General features: G+C 38.7%; 1 protein-coding gene across 1 annotated transcript; it reads left to right on the top strand.

Moving 5' to 3' along the window:
• Positions 1-1877: 1877 nt before the first annotated feature.
• LOC101732347 (membrane-bound O-acyltransferase domain-containing protein 2-like) lies at positions 1878-15865 on the top strand. The gene is made up of 13 exons (XM_012957350.3): positions 1878-2059; positions 5560-5705; positions 7039-7116; positions 7210-7299; positions 7496-7551; positions 10399-10453; positions 10639-10768; positions 11692-11866; positions 12677-12780; positions 13957-14021; positions 14511-14643; positions 14925-15076; positions 15313-15865. The coding sequence occupies exons 1-13, from the start codon at positions 1967-1969 to the stop codon at positions 15455-15457; spliced, it is 1422 nt and encodes a 473-aa protein (XP_012812804.1). The 5' UTR covers positions 1878-1966; the 3' UTR covers positions 15458-15865.
• Positions 15866-16196: the final 331 nt, after the last annotated feature.

The raw sequence follows: 16196 nt of genomic DNA, 5'->3' as shown, positions 1-16196 counted from the left end.
TTTGTTTCTATGTCCACATCCAAGAAAATGTATTTTTTTTGTAACTTAAATTTTATCTGCCAAAACATATGAAGATATTGCATAGGCTTATTTGTTCATTTTTCCATAAGTGTGAGAGAGGAAATGAAAAAAGAAGAACATAAAAACAGAACTGGTATAACAGTGGATAACAATGCCAGAACAGATTTGCACATCAGTGTTTACATTCTGATATATTGTAGATAGCCTTCAACATCATATTGTCACACTCCAATTAGATTCTAGATCCCCCAGGGTTCTGGGAGAAAAGTAGTTATCCCAAGGAGTCCAAATTTAAGATAACTTATATACACTTTCTCTTTGTTGTATGCAGACCACCATTCTGTTTGCATTAAACCAGATTTTGGACCACTTATTCCAATATTGCATATATCCATGTTTAGGAATAGGGTCTTCAGGCAGGGCAACGATTGGCTTATAAAGATCTGAGATCAGGCTTCAATAAGGGTATGGGGAGCCTAGAAAGTGTATTCTAACGTAAACAAGTTGTAACCAGTGCTGGGCTAAGGTGGCTAGTCACAACAGGAGCACATGTACACATGAATGTTAGCTTTATAAAAAGCCAATTAGGCTCAAAACGTTGCTGCTGCCCTCATTGTAACAATAGAGGCATTTTAATGAAGTATGACAGAGTGCTGTCTATAATCACTTGAATAAGGTGGCCAGTCACCCTTGCCAACCCGACCAGCTACCCCACCACCACGTGAGTGCACACACACTCAAGGCAGTGCAGTGGGGAAAGTGACAAGCAGGTAGCTGGGAGTGACAAGCGGGTACTGGGGAGTGATGTGCAGGTGGTGTAGATTGGGCGGCACGGTGATCATGTGCAAGGCTTAAGAGCCTGGACTAGGGGTAGAAAGATAGAAGAGATACTTGCCTAGCACCCAACCCAGATCCCCCCCCCCCCCCCCCCCCGCCGCTGTTACACCCTAGGCATGGCCTCTTCTGCCTACCAATAGTTCTGGCTGTGAATTTAACATCTATTTACATACATCATTGTTTGAATAATACAGTGTAAAAATTTCAGTTCTCCAGATCTGCTTATCAGCTAGTGTCTGTTTTAAAAAGCAGAACATAATGCAGAGAATATTATCAGTTAGATAACTGTATGCAGGAAAGTTGCATAAAATTGCATCTTCCTTTATTATGCTCAAGGACCATAGAAGATGATTGTACCTATGTTTTATGTCCTCCTGGTCCCCCAAGTTCCAACACCTATTGTGGAGTTCCCCTTTTATTGAGCACATGCAGGAGAAACTGGTGTAGTAACCCAGTTAAAAAAGATCTTTACCAGTGGTTAGAGACTCAAAAATGGGTCTTTTGTTTTGTGTGAATCTCCACTTTTTTGTCTTGAAGCTGATTCCTCTGACTTGCCTCCCAGCTAAAAGTTGGCAACATTCCCCAAGTTTGCATTTCACCTAGAAGACTAGTGCTTGCTCTTTTTTCTAGCACCACCAAACTTTAAATATTTTTTCAAATAAGTACCAGGTAGAAGTTGCTTTGATTACCTCACATCTTGGGTTGCCACCTGATACTAGAGCTTATAATAGTATTGGGAAAGCCAAAATATGCAAGAAGGCTGGTATTTTATTTCTAGAAAATGTGGCAACCTAACTTACATCTTTTGTACTGTGAGCTCCCATGCTTGGAATAATTTTTTTGTTCCTTTTTTTGTAAGGGTGTCAGGACAACCATAATCCCAGTTCCCTCTAGGCACACAATAGCAAACCTTTACCTTGGGCTTTCAGGTCCCCTCCCTAAGATGTGTGAATTCCTCTCTATACAAGGGTAAGGTGGCGCCATTCAGTAAGAAGCAGGTTTTCTCCTTGCACAGAGCTTTGCAGGTGTGGTATGTGGGTGAGGCTCTCTAGGCAAAGAGTCAGCTGAGTTTCAGTTGCAGCCAATGTGAAACACACTCACGCAGGCAATGACAGGGGGAAATATGGGCTATACAGGAGCTGATGGATTGGGACCCTTGGAAACTTTGGGACACATAGTTATTAATCTACCAGCAGAACAGGTGAGTACCTATATCCATCAATAATGTATTTACTTTATAAGCACATTTATGTAAGACTGATTGTGTGTAAATAAAAATGAATGGAAGGTAAGCATGAGAATAGAAATCAATGGAACGTGATTGGTAGATGTATGTATCTATATGTCAGGAAAGAAACAGATTATATTCTTGTTCCCTTAATATGTGTATTATGGTTATATGCCTTTCATATAATGTAAGTTTACCCTTTCTATCCAAAAATATAAGTATGCATTATATGCATTATTGCACAACCACATGCACCTAAGTGTGTGTACAAAGTAAATTTGCAACTCCAGATGTATTTAGTTGGACCAGAACAGACTTTGCAATGCTAAAAAAAAAACAATAAGTAGTGTTCCATTTGACTTAGAGGGCTTAAATGTTACACTTGTAAAGAAAAAAGTGGGTTTCCTAATCTGCTGACCCTGCTGCTGGACCCAGGCCCCGCATCGATTATATTTGGCACCCCAGATAAACATTTAATATTGATAACTAGATGTATATAGACATGATTCTATTAACTGTATTGGAAGAATTTAAACCTGGCAAATCTTACACCATACAACACACAGAGCAAAAGAATGAATAGCTACATTTTACATGTTTGTGTGTAATACAATATACATGTATATCCAATCCGCTGCAAACAAGGTGCCTGTAGTGACCAAATAATGAGAGAAAATAATATAGTACTAGCGTAGCTTTGTCAGGTACATCTCTTGAACTATGCATCTGGCAGAAATGGCATTATTAGTTCTGTTTTTAAGAAATGCATTTAAACTTTACTGTTTATAAAAGCCACATTTGGTCCCTTTAATAAAATAATTACCAGACTGTTTTTCTGAAGTTTTACATGTATGCCTTCCCTCTGCCCCTTCTATCTTTATCTGTGCACATAGTTGATAAACTGGTGTAGCAAGATTGGTTGTAACACAGCGCTGAATTTGTGGGTTTCAGTGAACAATAATTTGTTTATCTTGTCAATGTCTTATGTGTGTGCAAAACTAAAATCTCTCTTGATTCTCCACACATATAAAGGCCAAGAACCACATTTATATAGAGAAAGAGGTGCAGCAGGTATGGTTTCCTGTCCATATGGAATGACTTTACCAAACCCCCATCAGTGTTTTTGCTCTGTACTGCTGATTTGTTGCTGCATATGCCGAATTTGTCAAACTGTTACTGTGTTCATATTAGGATCCATATTATTAGAACAATAGTTAATGCTTATTTCATACTTGTTAAGGCCGGTGTAGCATTTATGCTCCAGTAATTTCTTATACTGCATGTTCAAGATTCAAGATATGTCGCACAGAGTAGTGTATTGACTTTGGAGCCCTGGGCCTGCAGTTGGGCAGCCCTGCTAGGTTTAACATTTTCCCTTTTGTTAGATCCACTGTGTCCTATATGTACTTCTCATAACTAGGCTGCAGCAAGGGCTTCTGGTGAGCATTCATGGGGCCTACAAATAAATTTAAGAAACCTGGGATAAGTATAGCTATAAGCACTATTGTGGGTCCCCATGCATCCCACATGGTTGCCATGACATGATTTAGAGCAGAGAATGGTATTTGGGATTTTCTGCAGACTTGCTAGCCTGGTTCCTTTTTTCCTTAATGACCAATTAAATTTGCAGTATTTTATTTAATGTTTTAGTGTAAAGCGACCCATAACCAATTAAAGGGGAAGTTCACCTCTATAAAATCTATCATTTTAAAATGATAATAGTACATGACAATTATTTTTTCAGTTGTTTTTTGTTTTTAAAATGAATTAAAAACAAATCAGTACCCATTAGCACTGCAGCAAGCCAGACTGCTCAACCATTACAATGCCAGGGCCTTTTTTTAAACCCAGTCCAGGCCGGATCAACTGTTACAAATTGATACATTAGTTGATGCATTACTAAGCAGCAGTTGTAGTTTTAGCCCCATACTGAGCATATTTGCAGTTTTACACACAGCAAATGTTACATACAACAATTTTCAGATGCTGCTGAGAAATGTATCAACAAACATCAAATTTTATCACTTTAGAAGGCTGTGACCTAGTTTACATTAGAGGGAAATATTGATATATGATATATTACCTGGAATGCTCAGGATCTGGTGTTCCAGATAAGGGATCTTTCTTGTGATTTGGATCTCCATACCTTAAGCCTGCTAAATATCATTTAAACATCAAATAATCACAATATGACTGTTCTACCACCAATAAGAATTTATGCAACTTAGTTACCATCAAGTACAATTTACTGTTTTTATACAGCGAAAAGGGAAATCATTTTTGATAAAAAATTACAATTGTTTGCTTGTAATAGAGTCTATGGGAGATAGCCTTCCCATAATTCACAGTTTTCCGAATAAGAGGTTTATGGATAAGGTCATACCTAACTCGATTTTAAAAACTTTATTTAAAAAACAGAAAATAGAAAGCAACTGAAAGAAAAAATTAAGAATCTGAAAAAATTTGCTAATGTCTTACAGCTAAACAGTGGCCTGAAAATGTTATCATAGAAATGTAGTTAATAAACTTTGATTAGTATTGAAAGGTTTAGTATTACTAAATGTTAATTTACTCACATTATATTGACTTAACAATAACTAGCCTATACTGTACATTTTACTTATCTTTATAGTACAGCATTTAAACTTACTGCTAGTGGATTGTATATCAAAAGGTTATGTGTATACAGGATTAAGGGCTATGGCACATGTGGAGTTTAGTTATCCATGATAACTCTGCTCTACTGCAGGCGACTTATCTGAAAATGCTTTTTTTATTCTGCTCTCCACTCTAGTTCCAGCAATAAGAATATTTAGGAGAGCAAAGAGGCATTTTCACCAACTTATAACCTTAGTGGTCTTAAGGCTGAGCCCCCAGGCAGGCCTGAACTGGCAATATATGGATTCTGGCAAATGCCAGAGTGGCTGTCATAGAATGCCAAAGACGGTCACTATTATTGGACTGGTGAAAGGCTGTTTGGGTCTCTGTGTAGAATACAAGAGACGAAAACAGGCAGGCACTCCGGATACTCCAAAAATGTAGATGTAGAACTCTGGTATGAAGTAAAATCATGAAAATGTATTAGCTATTACACATAAATGCTATGAAGCCTTAGCCATAGGCTTCATTGTAAATACTGGGTCTCTGTGTACTTGACATACCAGGGCTTATTTTTTAATCCCACTCCAGACCTGCCCCCCAGGGCTGGCAGCTTTACAATTTGGAAAACCACTATTCTAGGGTCTGAAACTTATGGTATGGTGTATAATGCTGGGACCAGGGGACAAACTCCACAGTCTGGCTGTATTGGAGGCTCCAGAACTCTAAACACATTCTGCAAAGGAGTGAGAATATGCTGTATGAGAGAGGTGAATGCTGGGTGCCTGTCTATTATTTTTATTCTTTTTTATATAGCACCTACTAAAATTTTTCATTTTTATGGCAAAAAATGTAAATTTGTTTTTTGTTCGCAGCGCATTTTCCTGACTGGTCAGTTATCAGCCTTGACCCTGGCATTCTTGTTCCGTTGGCATCTACCTACCTCACAATGTGGCCCAATACTCAGACACAGCATAGCTTCTCTGCTGGGCATCTGCCTGTCCATCTACTGCTTTGGCTGGTGAGCAACAGAAACATTGTCTTGTAAATAAGCAGCACTCTCTAGGTATTGTTTTCTTTTCTAGCAGTGGGAATTAGCAAATGCCTAAGTAATGCACCACAAATCTGTTAATCAAGTGAAGAGTATTGCACCACTTGCAATCCTTTCTTAAATCTGCTCCAGCGTGGGCGACAAATACTTTACCACCGGCAATAAAGTGAATCAACACCGGGAAAACATATGCAGCACTTCCACAGGCCGAGAATCAACCTTGTGTGGCATGAGCCTCATAGAGTTACTCAATCAAGCCCATGTAGCAGCTGGATGCCAGTACCCCTATGTACTGTCATTAACAGATTTATGATTGAGCAGAGGGTGGTTTACAATTCATTCATGTAACCATAAATACCTCTAGGTTATAGTGCAAAGGACAGCAGTATTGCCAGAGGGTTATCTGTGTTTGGAATCTCCAGATGCTTTCACTTATAGAAGACACCTGCCATGATCTTAATTTTACATTTTTGGCATACAGGTATTTTAATTTTAGTAATAAAAGTAATGTTTTAATTTGGTACTGATACCGTGTCTGGCATACTATTTAGAAAGGGTGATGCAATTGTAATGTATTATTTTAATTTTCTATTTTTCTAAGGCCCTGGTCACACAGAGCATTGGTTCTGTTTCTCTCAGCCTTAATTTTTTAGGAAGGTGGAGAGAAGTGGATTTGCTCTTTTTTCACAGCCCCATATAGCTGCACAGCTCCCATCTGAGTGCACCTACACAAAGAGGAACAAAGATCAGTCCTAAAAATACAAAAGTTGCCATTTTCAGGCTGATCTCTGCTCTATTTAGCTGCATTCAGTCTGATCCTTGCCTGTCAGTGCAGCTATATGGAGGCTCAGAGAAGCAGAGCCAACACTTTGTGACCAGGGCCTTTTAAGGACACTTTTTGATCCAGCACACCCTCTTAACACTGCTCATTTAGGAGTGGGGTGCTGTACAATTGTTTATTCTTTATACAGTTCAGCCCCTTTGCTGTTTATCTTCCTATCTTTCTAATCTTCAGTTTTGAAATGTGCTTCTGTAACTACATATGCAGTGATATCTCACTACAACGCTATGTAGAAGACTAAATATAAATGGGAGTTACATGCACTTGTGGTATAATTGGCAGATCAGGTACAGTTGCAGTAGGTGCAGCACAATTGTGCCAAGCGCATCGCTCCCTTACACCACAATTACGCTAGATTTATTGGGGAAAATGTTGCATTGTGGGGAAAAAATCCCCACAAGCCCAGTGTCTTCTTGCAAGAAGATTATTTCATGTTCTTGGTTATTTCTGTGCATTTTGCAGGCTTACCCTATTTCTTATTGGAGAACTGGTCCTGGGATATCTCCTGCTGCTGCTTGCTGATTATAGAAGAGTTCATGTGTAAGTTTAGCAGTGGGGGAGGTACCTTATAATACAAAATTGTTTGTTGACTTTTGGTATTAGGAAGGCAATACTAAATGTGTCTCTTTCCAGGTATACCCTGTTCCTAACAATGGGATATCTGACACTTTTCCATATTCAGAGATATCTATACCCTGCACAAGATCAGATGGACTTCACTGTGTAAGGATGAGCATTATTCATTTCATTAGCACATGTTTATAATATCACTGACTGTCATCCTTTTGGTAATCTTCAGATTCCAGCAGTTTAAAGTCTTGTTGCTTAGCATTACTGAGAGAGTCATTAGTTGCCAATGTCTATGGTACTAGCCAGACTGACATTCCTAAAAATCGAACTTTTTTCTTGTCTTCTCAAGGCCCTTGATGATGTTGACTCAGAAAATAAGCAGAGTGGCTTTCGAATTTCATGATGGTAAATAAGCTAATCATCAGTTACTTTTACTTAGTTACAGGGGACCTGCTCGGAACCTGTGGTTTACCAGATAAGGGGTCTTTCTGTAATTTGGATCAGTGTATTTAAACTGTACTAAAGAGAAATGTAAACATTACATAAACCCAATAGTATTGCTTTCCCTAATTAGGATTAACTATATCATATTTAGGATCAAGTACAAAATACTGTTTTTTGAAATGATTTTATAAAATTGAATTATTTCATTAAATTGGAGTCTATGGAGGATGGCCCTCCCTTAATTCAGATGTGATCATGGTCGTATTTATAATAAGGCACCACAGGGCCAGTAAGTATCCAAATAGTAACACACAAGGTTATCACAGTAAAAGCCAAGTTGTATGATCTTACCCCTGGTAAAGGTGGGCCCACGTGCTCATGCCCCGGACCTTCAGCTTAGGGAGCCATTTAGGTATTCACATTGCCTGCCTGCTTTTCTTTTTGTGAATTCCTAAATGACCCCAGGGCCAGTGCCTAGGACAGCACATCAACGCCACCTCAATCTTAACCTAGCTAAAACAGAGCTCATTGTCTTCCTGCCCAAACCTAGCCCTTCTCCTCCTTTCACCATTACTATTGATGGCATGACCATAAACCCTGTTAATTCTGCACGCTGCCTTGTGGTTATCTTTGACCAGTCACTCTCCTTCTCTAACCATATTAATAACACTGCCAAAACCTGCCGTTTTCTCCTCTGCAATATTGCCAAGATACGCCCCTTTCTTTCACAAGTAACAGCTAAAACACTAATACATAACCTTATCCTTTCCCGCTTAGATTACTGCAATCTCCTACTAACCGGCCTCCCAGACTCCCACCTCTCTCCCCTGCAAACAATTGTGAACTCTGCTGCCAGGATCCTCCTGCTCTCTCCTAGGAGGGAACCTGCTCAGCCTCACTTAAGCTCTCTAGCATGGCTGCCTGTTAAGCAAAGTATAGCATACAAAATCCTTCTGCTAACATTCAAAGCCCTTCACTCCTCTACTCCTCACTACATTTCTTTACTGGTCTCCCTGTATGTTCCTGGTCATCTCCTCCGCTCCTCTCAGAGCCTCCGTCTTTTTACACCATCCACACCCACTGTGCTCTCTCGTCTTAAACCTTTCTATCTTGCTGCTCCCTACCTCTGGAACTCTATCCCTGAATCCCTCCATAGGGAACACTCACACACTCTCATTAAGGAAAAGCTCAGCTGTTCCGTTCTGGAGCACTAAAACACTATTTTGCCTAGTCCTGAGCTTAAGGGCAAATGCCCATACCTGGTGCACTCTTACCTTCCGATTTGTGCCTTAGATTGTGTCCTACTGTGTCTAATACCACATGGCACTTAATCCCTGTGCATTTATATATATTTATTTTATTTATTTATTATAACACTTGTCCTTCCTGTGTGTAATTTTGTATTCTGTAAGATTGCACAGCGCTGCGTACCCTTGTGGCGCTTTATAAATTAAATTAAATTATACATACATACATACATACATACATCACTACAAGAGCAAATTATATGCTCATCATTCTATTGTAGTAGGCCACTTGAATATATACTTCAGTAGTGCAGTGACCTACTGCAATAGAGTAATGGGCATATTGCGATCCCTTGTAGTGACCATAATAGCTACTGTACCTGACAACTCCCTTTGAACCTGACCACACACCTCTTCACCGCTCACCTCCACCTCATTGCTATCTATATGGGGGTAAGTGGTAAATTAGTGATCCACCAGGGCAAATTGATGCCCTTGGTTGCCCTAGCAGTGTTGTGGATAGTCTGTTCGTATATACCCCTATCTTGGGTATGTAAGTTCAATACCTTGTGTTTGCTTTGTTAATATGGTGCATAAAGTTTGCAGTGCACTCTACCATAGAGATTGTAAAGCATTATAACATAAGTTGGTAGTCTCTATATTCTTTGGGGGGTTTTTTTTATAATGGTTGCCATATTTACCTTTCTCATTTGGCACCCTTTTCAGCACTTAGGGCCTTTAAGGGGGATCACTTGCAGTTCTGGTTTCTTGTCCCTGAGAATGTTGGATTTTTTTTATAAAAAAAAAAACTTTTGATTTGGTGCTAAAACCTGTGAGTATACTTTTTTTTTTAAAAAATCCAGGGAGTTGTCCCTGTTATATATTTTGCCAAAATATTATTTATGACTCCATTTGGGAGTCTGTTCGGTGCTGCTGCATCTCACACAGCATTTAAGGCCACTTTTTAAAAGTTAAGTTCTTTGTTACCTTGAATTGTCCCATCTTAATAGGTTACTCTAAGTCAAGAATGATGTAAATTATTATAGTCTTGCATAAAAATGTACAGACCTAAATAAATAAACTGAATAAACTTTGTAATGGATTAAACATTTTTCAGCCTACATAGTCAGTGTGCAGCTGTGTAGCCATAAATGCTATCAATAAAGAAAGCAAAACATAACTGAGACAAATTACATTTCAGGTGTAAATTCTGTTTGTAGAATAAAATCATTTGTTTTTTTGTGCCACAAGGCCGTTAAATTAAAATTGAGTCTGAACACTGATTTTGCTGAAGCCAGTTAGGGTGCTAGGTTTTTGATTAGATCTCTCTGGCCTCTTTCCACAAAACTTCCCTTCCTAGATAGAGTAACCAAGTGTAAATTCAGCTGACTGGGAGCCATAGCTCCAAAAATGGAGTGTTAATTGAAATTTAGCAACTTAGCTTCTGTTTTTCCATCATGAACAGAATTTCCATTCTGCTGCAGCCTTTCTATTCCCCAGTCCTGACATTTTCTGTGTGCATGCGATAATCTTCAGAATATCATTCTGCGCTGTATTACAGGCCATATCCAGACAGAGAAACCTCTCAGCCCATTACAGAGACGGCTCGCTATTCGGTAACTTCTGTAGCTTACTTATTTATGATTAATATTCTCATTAAATTTCCGACAATTTATCTGACAGAAAATACCTGTGTGCTTTGAAGACATGGAATATATTAGTGCTCAGTAACTTATAATTTCAACAGTTCCCCCTGTCTGATTCTTGTGTCCTCTCACGTTGTCTTTATTTTTCTCTGTAGGACCATGCCCTCCACTCTCAGTTATGTCAGCTATACCCTGGGTTTCCTAGGTCTTCTGGCTGGCCCTGTGTGTTCATATAATGACTACCAGATATTTATTCATGGGAATGAAAAGACTGGCAACCCAAATGTGAGTATGCCAAGCTGCATTTTGCAACCTATTTACTAGCACTGCTGGGCGAAGGGGGTAGGCAGCTGGTTTTAGGTTAAGCACCCATCTAGAAGAATCCTGTAGGACAATAAAAATGTATATAAGAAAAAACAGTATAAGGACTGGGAAATGGAAAGTCATTTTTGCTGCTGGGTAGAATGATAAATGGCTGGACTGGAGCAGGCTTTTCACGTAGATCATGTTGTTACATTGTAAGTAGAACCAGAGAACTACAAATTCACAATCCAAATACAAGAATTAAATTAAGAAATGTTAGGGGCAATTATAAAATTCCAGAGTAATTCACTAATTTGAAATACATATATTGAATATATATCTTGCGCTCAGGGGAGTCCAAGGGCAGTCTTTCACCAAGATTTTTTAAATACTTTGAAAGTTCACTTAGCAACCGGCCCCAGGAGAAGGTATCCCATAAATCCATAATACGGTAGGGATCTTTAGGCACAGCATAGAGATTAGCATGCTCTGCCAAGTGGCCATGACTTTTTGCAGTTTTATCTTATCTTTTTGTGCTAGAATCTCTTAGTTCATCTAGAAACCAGGTCACTGTTAAAAATGTGTTTATTTCACCAGACCCGATAAGAAAAGTTGTAGAAAACTGTGATTTTTCTAGAAATGATTAGAGTGATATGAACATTAAAGTAATACCAATTTTGCCTAATAACTGTAGACCTCTTTGCAAATACAGTAATACTAGGCTTTGATTAAAAAAATGTAAGGATGATTGGTTATTACTGTACCTTTTTGATTTGAGTACTGATTTTTATTTTTTTGAATGATGCATTTGTCAACCCTCAAAAGAAGACTACCTTGCAGGGTGCAGGTTAAATAGTGGGAGTCTGTGTCTTTGTTTCATGACATGTGATGTGTTGTAATATCAGGTTGCTGTATCCAGAAAGCTAAGTCTCTGCTGTCTCCTTCTGGCTGCCCACCTTGTCCTATCAGATCGTTTCTCTGTATCTGAAGACCCGGATCGTTCAGTGTTCAGTCAATATTTGGATCTTTACCTTATGGCAGCCTCCAGGAGACCAAAGTATTATTTTGCATGGACCCTAGGTAAGTCCTTTCTTAAAAATAATTTACGTACAATTAACCCCAAGGCCTGAGTTTAACGTTTTGTAGTCTAATGACGAGATCACACAGGCATGGGTGGGGCAGATGCAGAACTGAGTGGAAAGAGCCACATTCAAGTCTCAATGTACTTCTTGCCTAGAACATATAACTTTAAAGGAACAGTTCAGTGTAAAAATTAGACTGCGTAAAACTGATAGATTGCGCAAAATAAAAAATATTTGTAATATAGTTAGCTAGGCAAAAATGTAATCTATAAAGGCTGGAGTGGGCAGATGTCTAACATAATAGCCAGAAATCTACTTCCTGCTTTAGCTCTCTAACCTCTTAGTTAGTCAGTGACTTTTGGGGGGGACACATGGGACATAACTGTTCAGTTAGTTTGTAAGCACACAGGTCAGATTAAAATGCAAACTAACTAACCAGTTATGTCCCATATGCCCCCCCCCCCCGAGGTCACTGATTGGTTACTGACTTCTAACAGGTTAGAGAGCTGCAAAGAAGGAAGTAGTGTTATGCCCATTATGTTAGACATCTGCTCACTCCAGCCTTTATATATTACATTTTTGCCTAACTAACTGTATTGAAAACAGTTTTTATTTTGCGCAGTCTATCTATTTTGCCAATTTTCATTTTTACACTGAACTGCTCCTTTAAAGGACCCATCATATAAAATTGACTCAAACAAGAGATTTCTAGCATGTTTATTTAAGACTGCTAATATGATCTCTATATCAGACCCATGACTGAGGATAAGAAGTTCTCTAACACAACTCTTGTATTTCTGAAGAGCAGCAGATGCTATTAATAATGCAGCAGGATTTGGATACAATGGCATATCTGAGGACGGAACAGAGAGATGGGATCTTCTGTCCAATCTGGACATAGTGAAGATTGAGGTTAGAAAGAAATACACACATTCAAACATTTAAATACAGATATTGCATTTATTATCCATAATGCTTGAGACCCGGGGGTTTCCAAATGAGGGTTTTTCTGTAATTTAGATATCCATACCTTAAGGCAGGGGTCCCCAACCTTTTATACCCATGAGCCACATTCAAATGGAAAAAGTGTTGGAGAGCAACACAAGCATGAAAAAAGTTCCTGGGGGTGCAAATAAGAGCTGTAATTACCTATTTAATAACTTATATGTGGACTTGCATCTTACAGAAGGCTCTGTTTGGCAGTACACTGGGTTTTTATGCAATCAAAATTTGCCTCCTAACCAGAACTTAATAAGCATGTGCATCAAGGCCATGGGGAGCAACATCCAACAGGGTTGTGAGCAACATGTTGCTCATGAACCACAGGTTGGGGATCACCACCTTAAGGCTACTAAAAAAATATTGAAACTTTTAATTAACCCAATAGGACTGTTTTGCCACCAACATGGATTTATACAGCTTAGTAACAGTTTAATTAAAGGAAAAGGAAAGTTAAAATTACTGTGGTTTCAATGCCAAGGCACTGCCCAGTGATTATGTTACCTTACCTAATACCTTGGTCCGGTGCTTCTGTTCAAAAAAAAATTCACCTCCCTGGGGTACTTCAGGAGGAGCACCATGGAGCAACCCCCTTGTTCCGCCTCTCCTTTCTTTTGCCAGGGGCAGGGAAATGCGTGGTAGAGTGAGATAGTCAGCTCCTCACTCTACTGCATATGTGCCCCGGCATGAAGAAAGAAGAAGCAGAAGAAGATGATTCTGTGATATTCCTGCAGAAATACCCCAGACCAGTGCAATTTTCTCCTAACAGTAGCACCAGTCTAGGGTATAAGGTTGGAGGGTGCCTAACATTTGGCATCCCCTAGCAATTACAGCTTTCCTTCTTCTTTAACACAGTTAAGCACTGTTTAATTAATACAAAGAAAAAGTAAATCATTAAAAAAAAAAGAATTATTTGCTTAAACTTAACTCTTTGGGAGATGGCCTTCCAATAATTTGGAGCATTCTGGATATCGGGTTTATAGATAAGGGATCCCATAACTGTGGTTTTTTTTCCTTTTATTTTTATTTCTGTTCCATTTCAAACATGATATTCTCTGTGTCTAACTTTATTCTTGCTTCCTTCTACAGACGGCTACAAGCTTCAAGATGTTTATCGATAACTGGAACATCCAGACAGCAGTGTGGTTGAAAGAGTTACGTACCAAAATTAGTATTACAATAATCGTATACTCGTTTTCCATTTTTAGGTGTTATAAAATTAGGACAGGCACCACCATATTTTATCCTAGCTCTGAAGATAGCAGACTTTGTGTACTTTGTATTTATGGTCCATCTTCTGATAGCTGGGAAAGGTTAATGCTAATCTTGGGGTCTTTAGGCTTGCACAACATGCTACTTGAAAAACTAAACCATTCTGAGATTGTTCTGTATCCTATATATGTCACACATACTCTGTCTTAAAATTCAGTTCTAAGAATTCATGTTCTGCTACATTCCATCACATACAAGATTTGGGACTTTAGCATCCACTTTTTATCTTTGCTAGTTTCCAAGTTTACTTAGTGTCTGTCTATATTTTTTTCTTGCATAATCAGATAATAGGAACAAAATCATACCCAGATAAATGGTACCATATGTACCACAACATACATAACACATTCAAGCCTCTCCTTTTCTTTCAGGGTTTGTTATGATCGAAGCCCATATAATCCGCTGTTATCCACATTCATGTTGTCAGCTGTTTGGCATGGAGTACATCCTGGGTACTACCTCACCTTTCTCACTGCTGTGCCCATAACTGTGGCAGCCCGGCATGTAAGTAAATTATATTGAGTGTGATTTTGTCAAAAGGCATAAGAAATAAGTGGAGAAAGATAATTTTTTTTCTATTGTCAACCTGATTAAAGATGGTAACACGTGGACTCTGAGGGGAAGTGTGCAGAAGATCAGGAGGCAGTTAAATACTAGTTATCAAGCATGAATTGTTACATGCTGACAGTGGATCCAGTGTATTGCAGTGCAGCTATGGCCTAAGGCCATAGCTTACTTCTAGGTTTACATTTTGCATTATTAACTCTTTTCTCTGTCACTAACAGGTGAGGCGAACCATACGCCCATGGTTCCAGGGTCATGTACTAAATAGAACTGTGTATGATGTGATCACATGGTTGTGTACCCAGATAGCAATGAGTTACACTGTGGGCCCATTTATGCTGCTTGAGCTTGGTCTGTCACTGAAACTGTACAGGTAAGATGATAAATACACAATTTGCACAAACAAAAAGACAGTATAGGAGTATGTAAAAGAGCAAAACAGAAACAAACAAAACAAAAATCTGCCAAGTCCCCAATTACAAATAGGTCTTCTACCAAGATGGAGAAGAAGGGAAACAAAATCAAATCAATGATTAGTGCCTCCAGTTCTGCACTCGAGTTTGAGGGTGGGGTTATACTACTGCCAACAACATTTTTTTTTCCTTGCAGATCTCTGAGCTTCTCGCTGCACATACTCCCTATTTTATTAATTATGGTACTTCACAATACCACAAGACCCCAAAGTATAGAGAAGAGCAACCACACCACTATAGCCTGTAAAAAGAACACCAATCAAATGAAGAAAGGCACTTGAGGGAGTCAGCGCAATGTGCATGCATGTGTGAGTGTGTAGAAATAATGGCAATGGCAGCTTAACTGTTTCATTCTTAAGGGCACTGTGATTAAAATACAAGGTACACTTCTGTGAAACTTGCAGTGTTGTGCTGCTCTTGAATATTTGTGTAAAATTGTGTTGATTGTGATGTCTGGACTTAGTATTTTGCACTACTGTCTTCCTAGTTGGAAACAGAGCTCATTTACTAACTGGGACTTATTTGCACCATGCAGCTAACTTAAGGGAACAGTAACACCAAAAAATAAAAGGGTTTTAAAGTAATTATTTATGTACTGGTACCCTACATTGGTAAAAGTTTATATAAATAAGGTGCTGTGTAGCCATGGGGGTAGCTATTCAAATTGAAATAGGGCTAAATGGCACAGGTCACACAACAGATAACATATACAGTGGAGGAAATCATTATTTGACCCCTCACTGATTTTGTAAGTTTGTCCAATGACAAAGAAATGAAAAGTCTCAGAACAGTATCATTTCAATGGTAGGTTTATTTTAACAGTGGCAGATAGCACATCAAAATGAAAATCGAAAAAATAACTTTAAATAAAAGATAGCAACTGATTTGCATTTCATTGAGTGAAATAAGTTTTTGAACCCTCTAACAAAAAAAGACTTAATACTTAGTGGAAAAACCCTTGTTTGCAAGCACAGAGGTCAAACGTTTCTTGTAATTGATGACCAAGTTTGCGCACATTTT

This window comes from Xenopus tropicalis, chromosome 2 (assembly GCF_000004195.4).
Source record: "Xenopus tropicalis strain Nigerian chromosome 2, UCB_Xtro_10.0, whole genome shotgun sequence".
Taxonomy (NCBI): domain Eukaryota; kingdom Metazoa; phylum Chordata; class Amphibia; order Anura; family Pipidae; genus Xenopus; species Xenopus tropicalis.
This window is presented reverse-complemented; position numbering and strand designations above follow the sequence as displayed.

What these genes read in the sequence shown, in the direction of transcription:
- LOC101732347 (XM_012957350.3), top strand. Translation starts at nt 1,967, where the DNA reads ATGACAGGGGGAAATATGGGCTATACAGGAGCTGATGGATTGGGACCC. An exon ending in AAAAGACTGGCAACCCAAAT is followed by an intron (nt 10,769 to 11,691) that starts GTGAGTATGCCA and finishes TTGTAATATCAG; the next exon opens with GTTGCTGTATCCAGAAAGCT. An exon ending in TTATTTTGCATGGACCCTAG is followed by an intron (nt 11,867 to 12,676) that starts GTAAGTCCTTTC and finishes TCTGAAGAGCAG; the next exon opens with CAGATGCTATTAATAATGCA.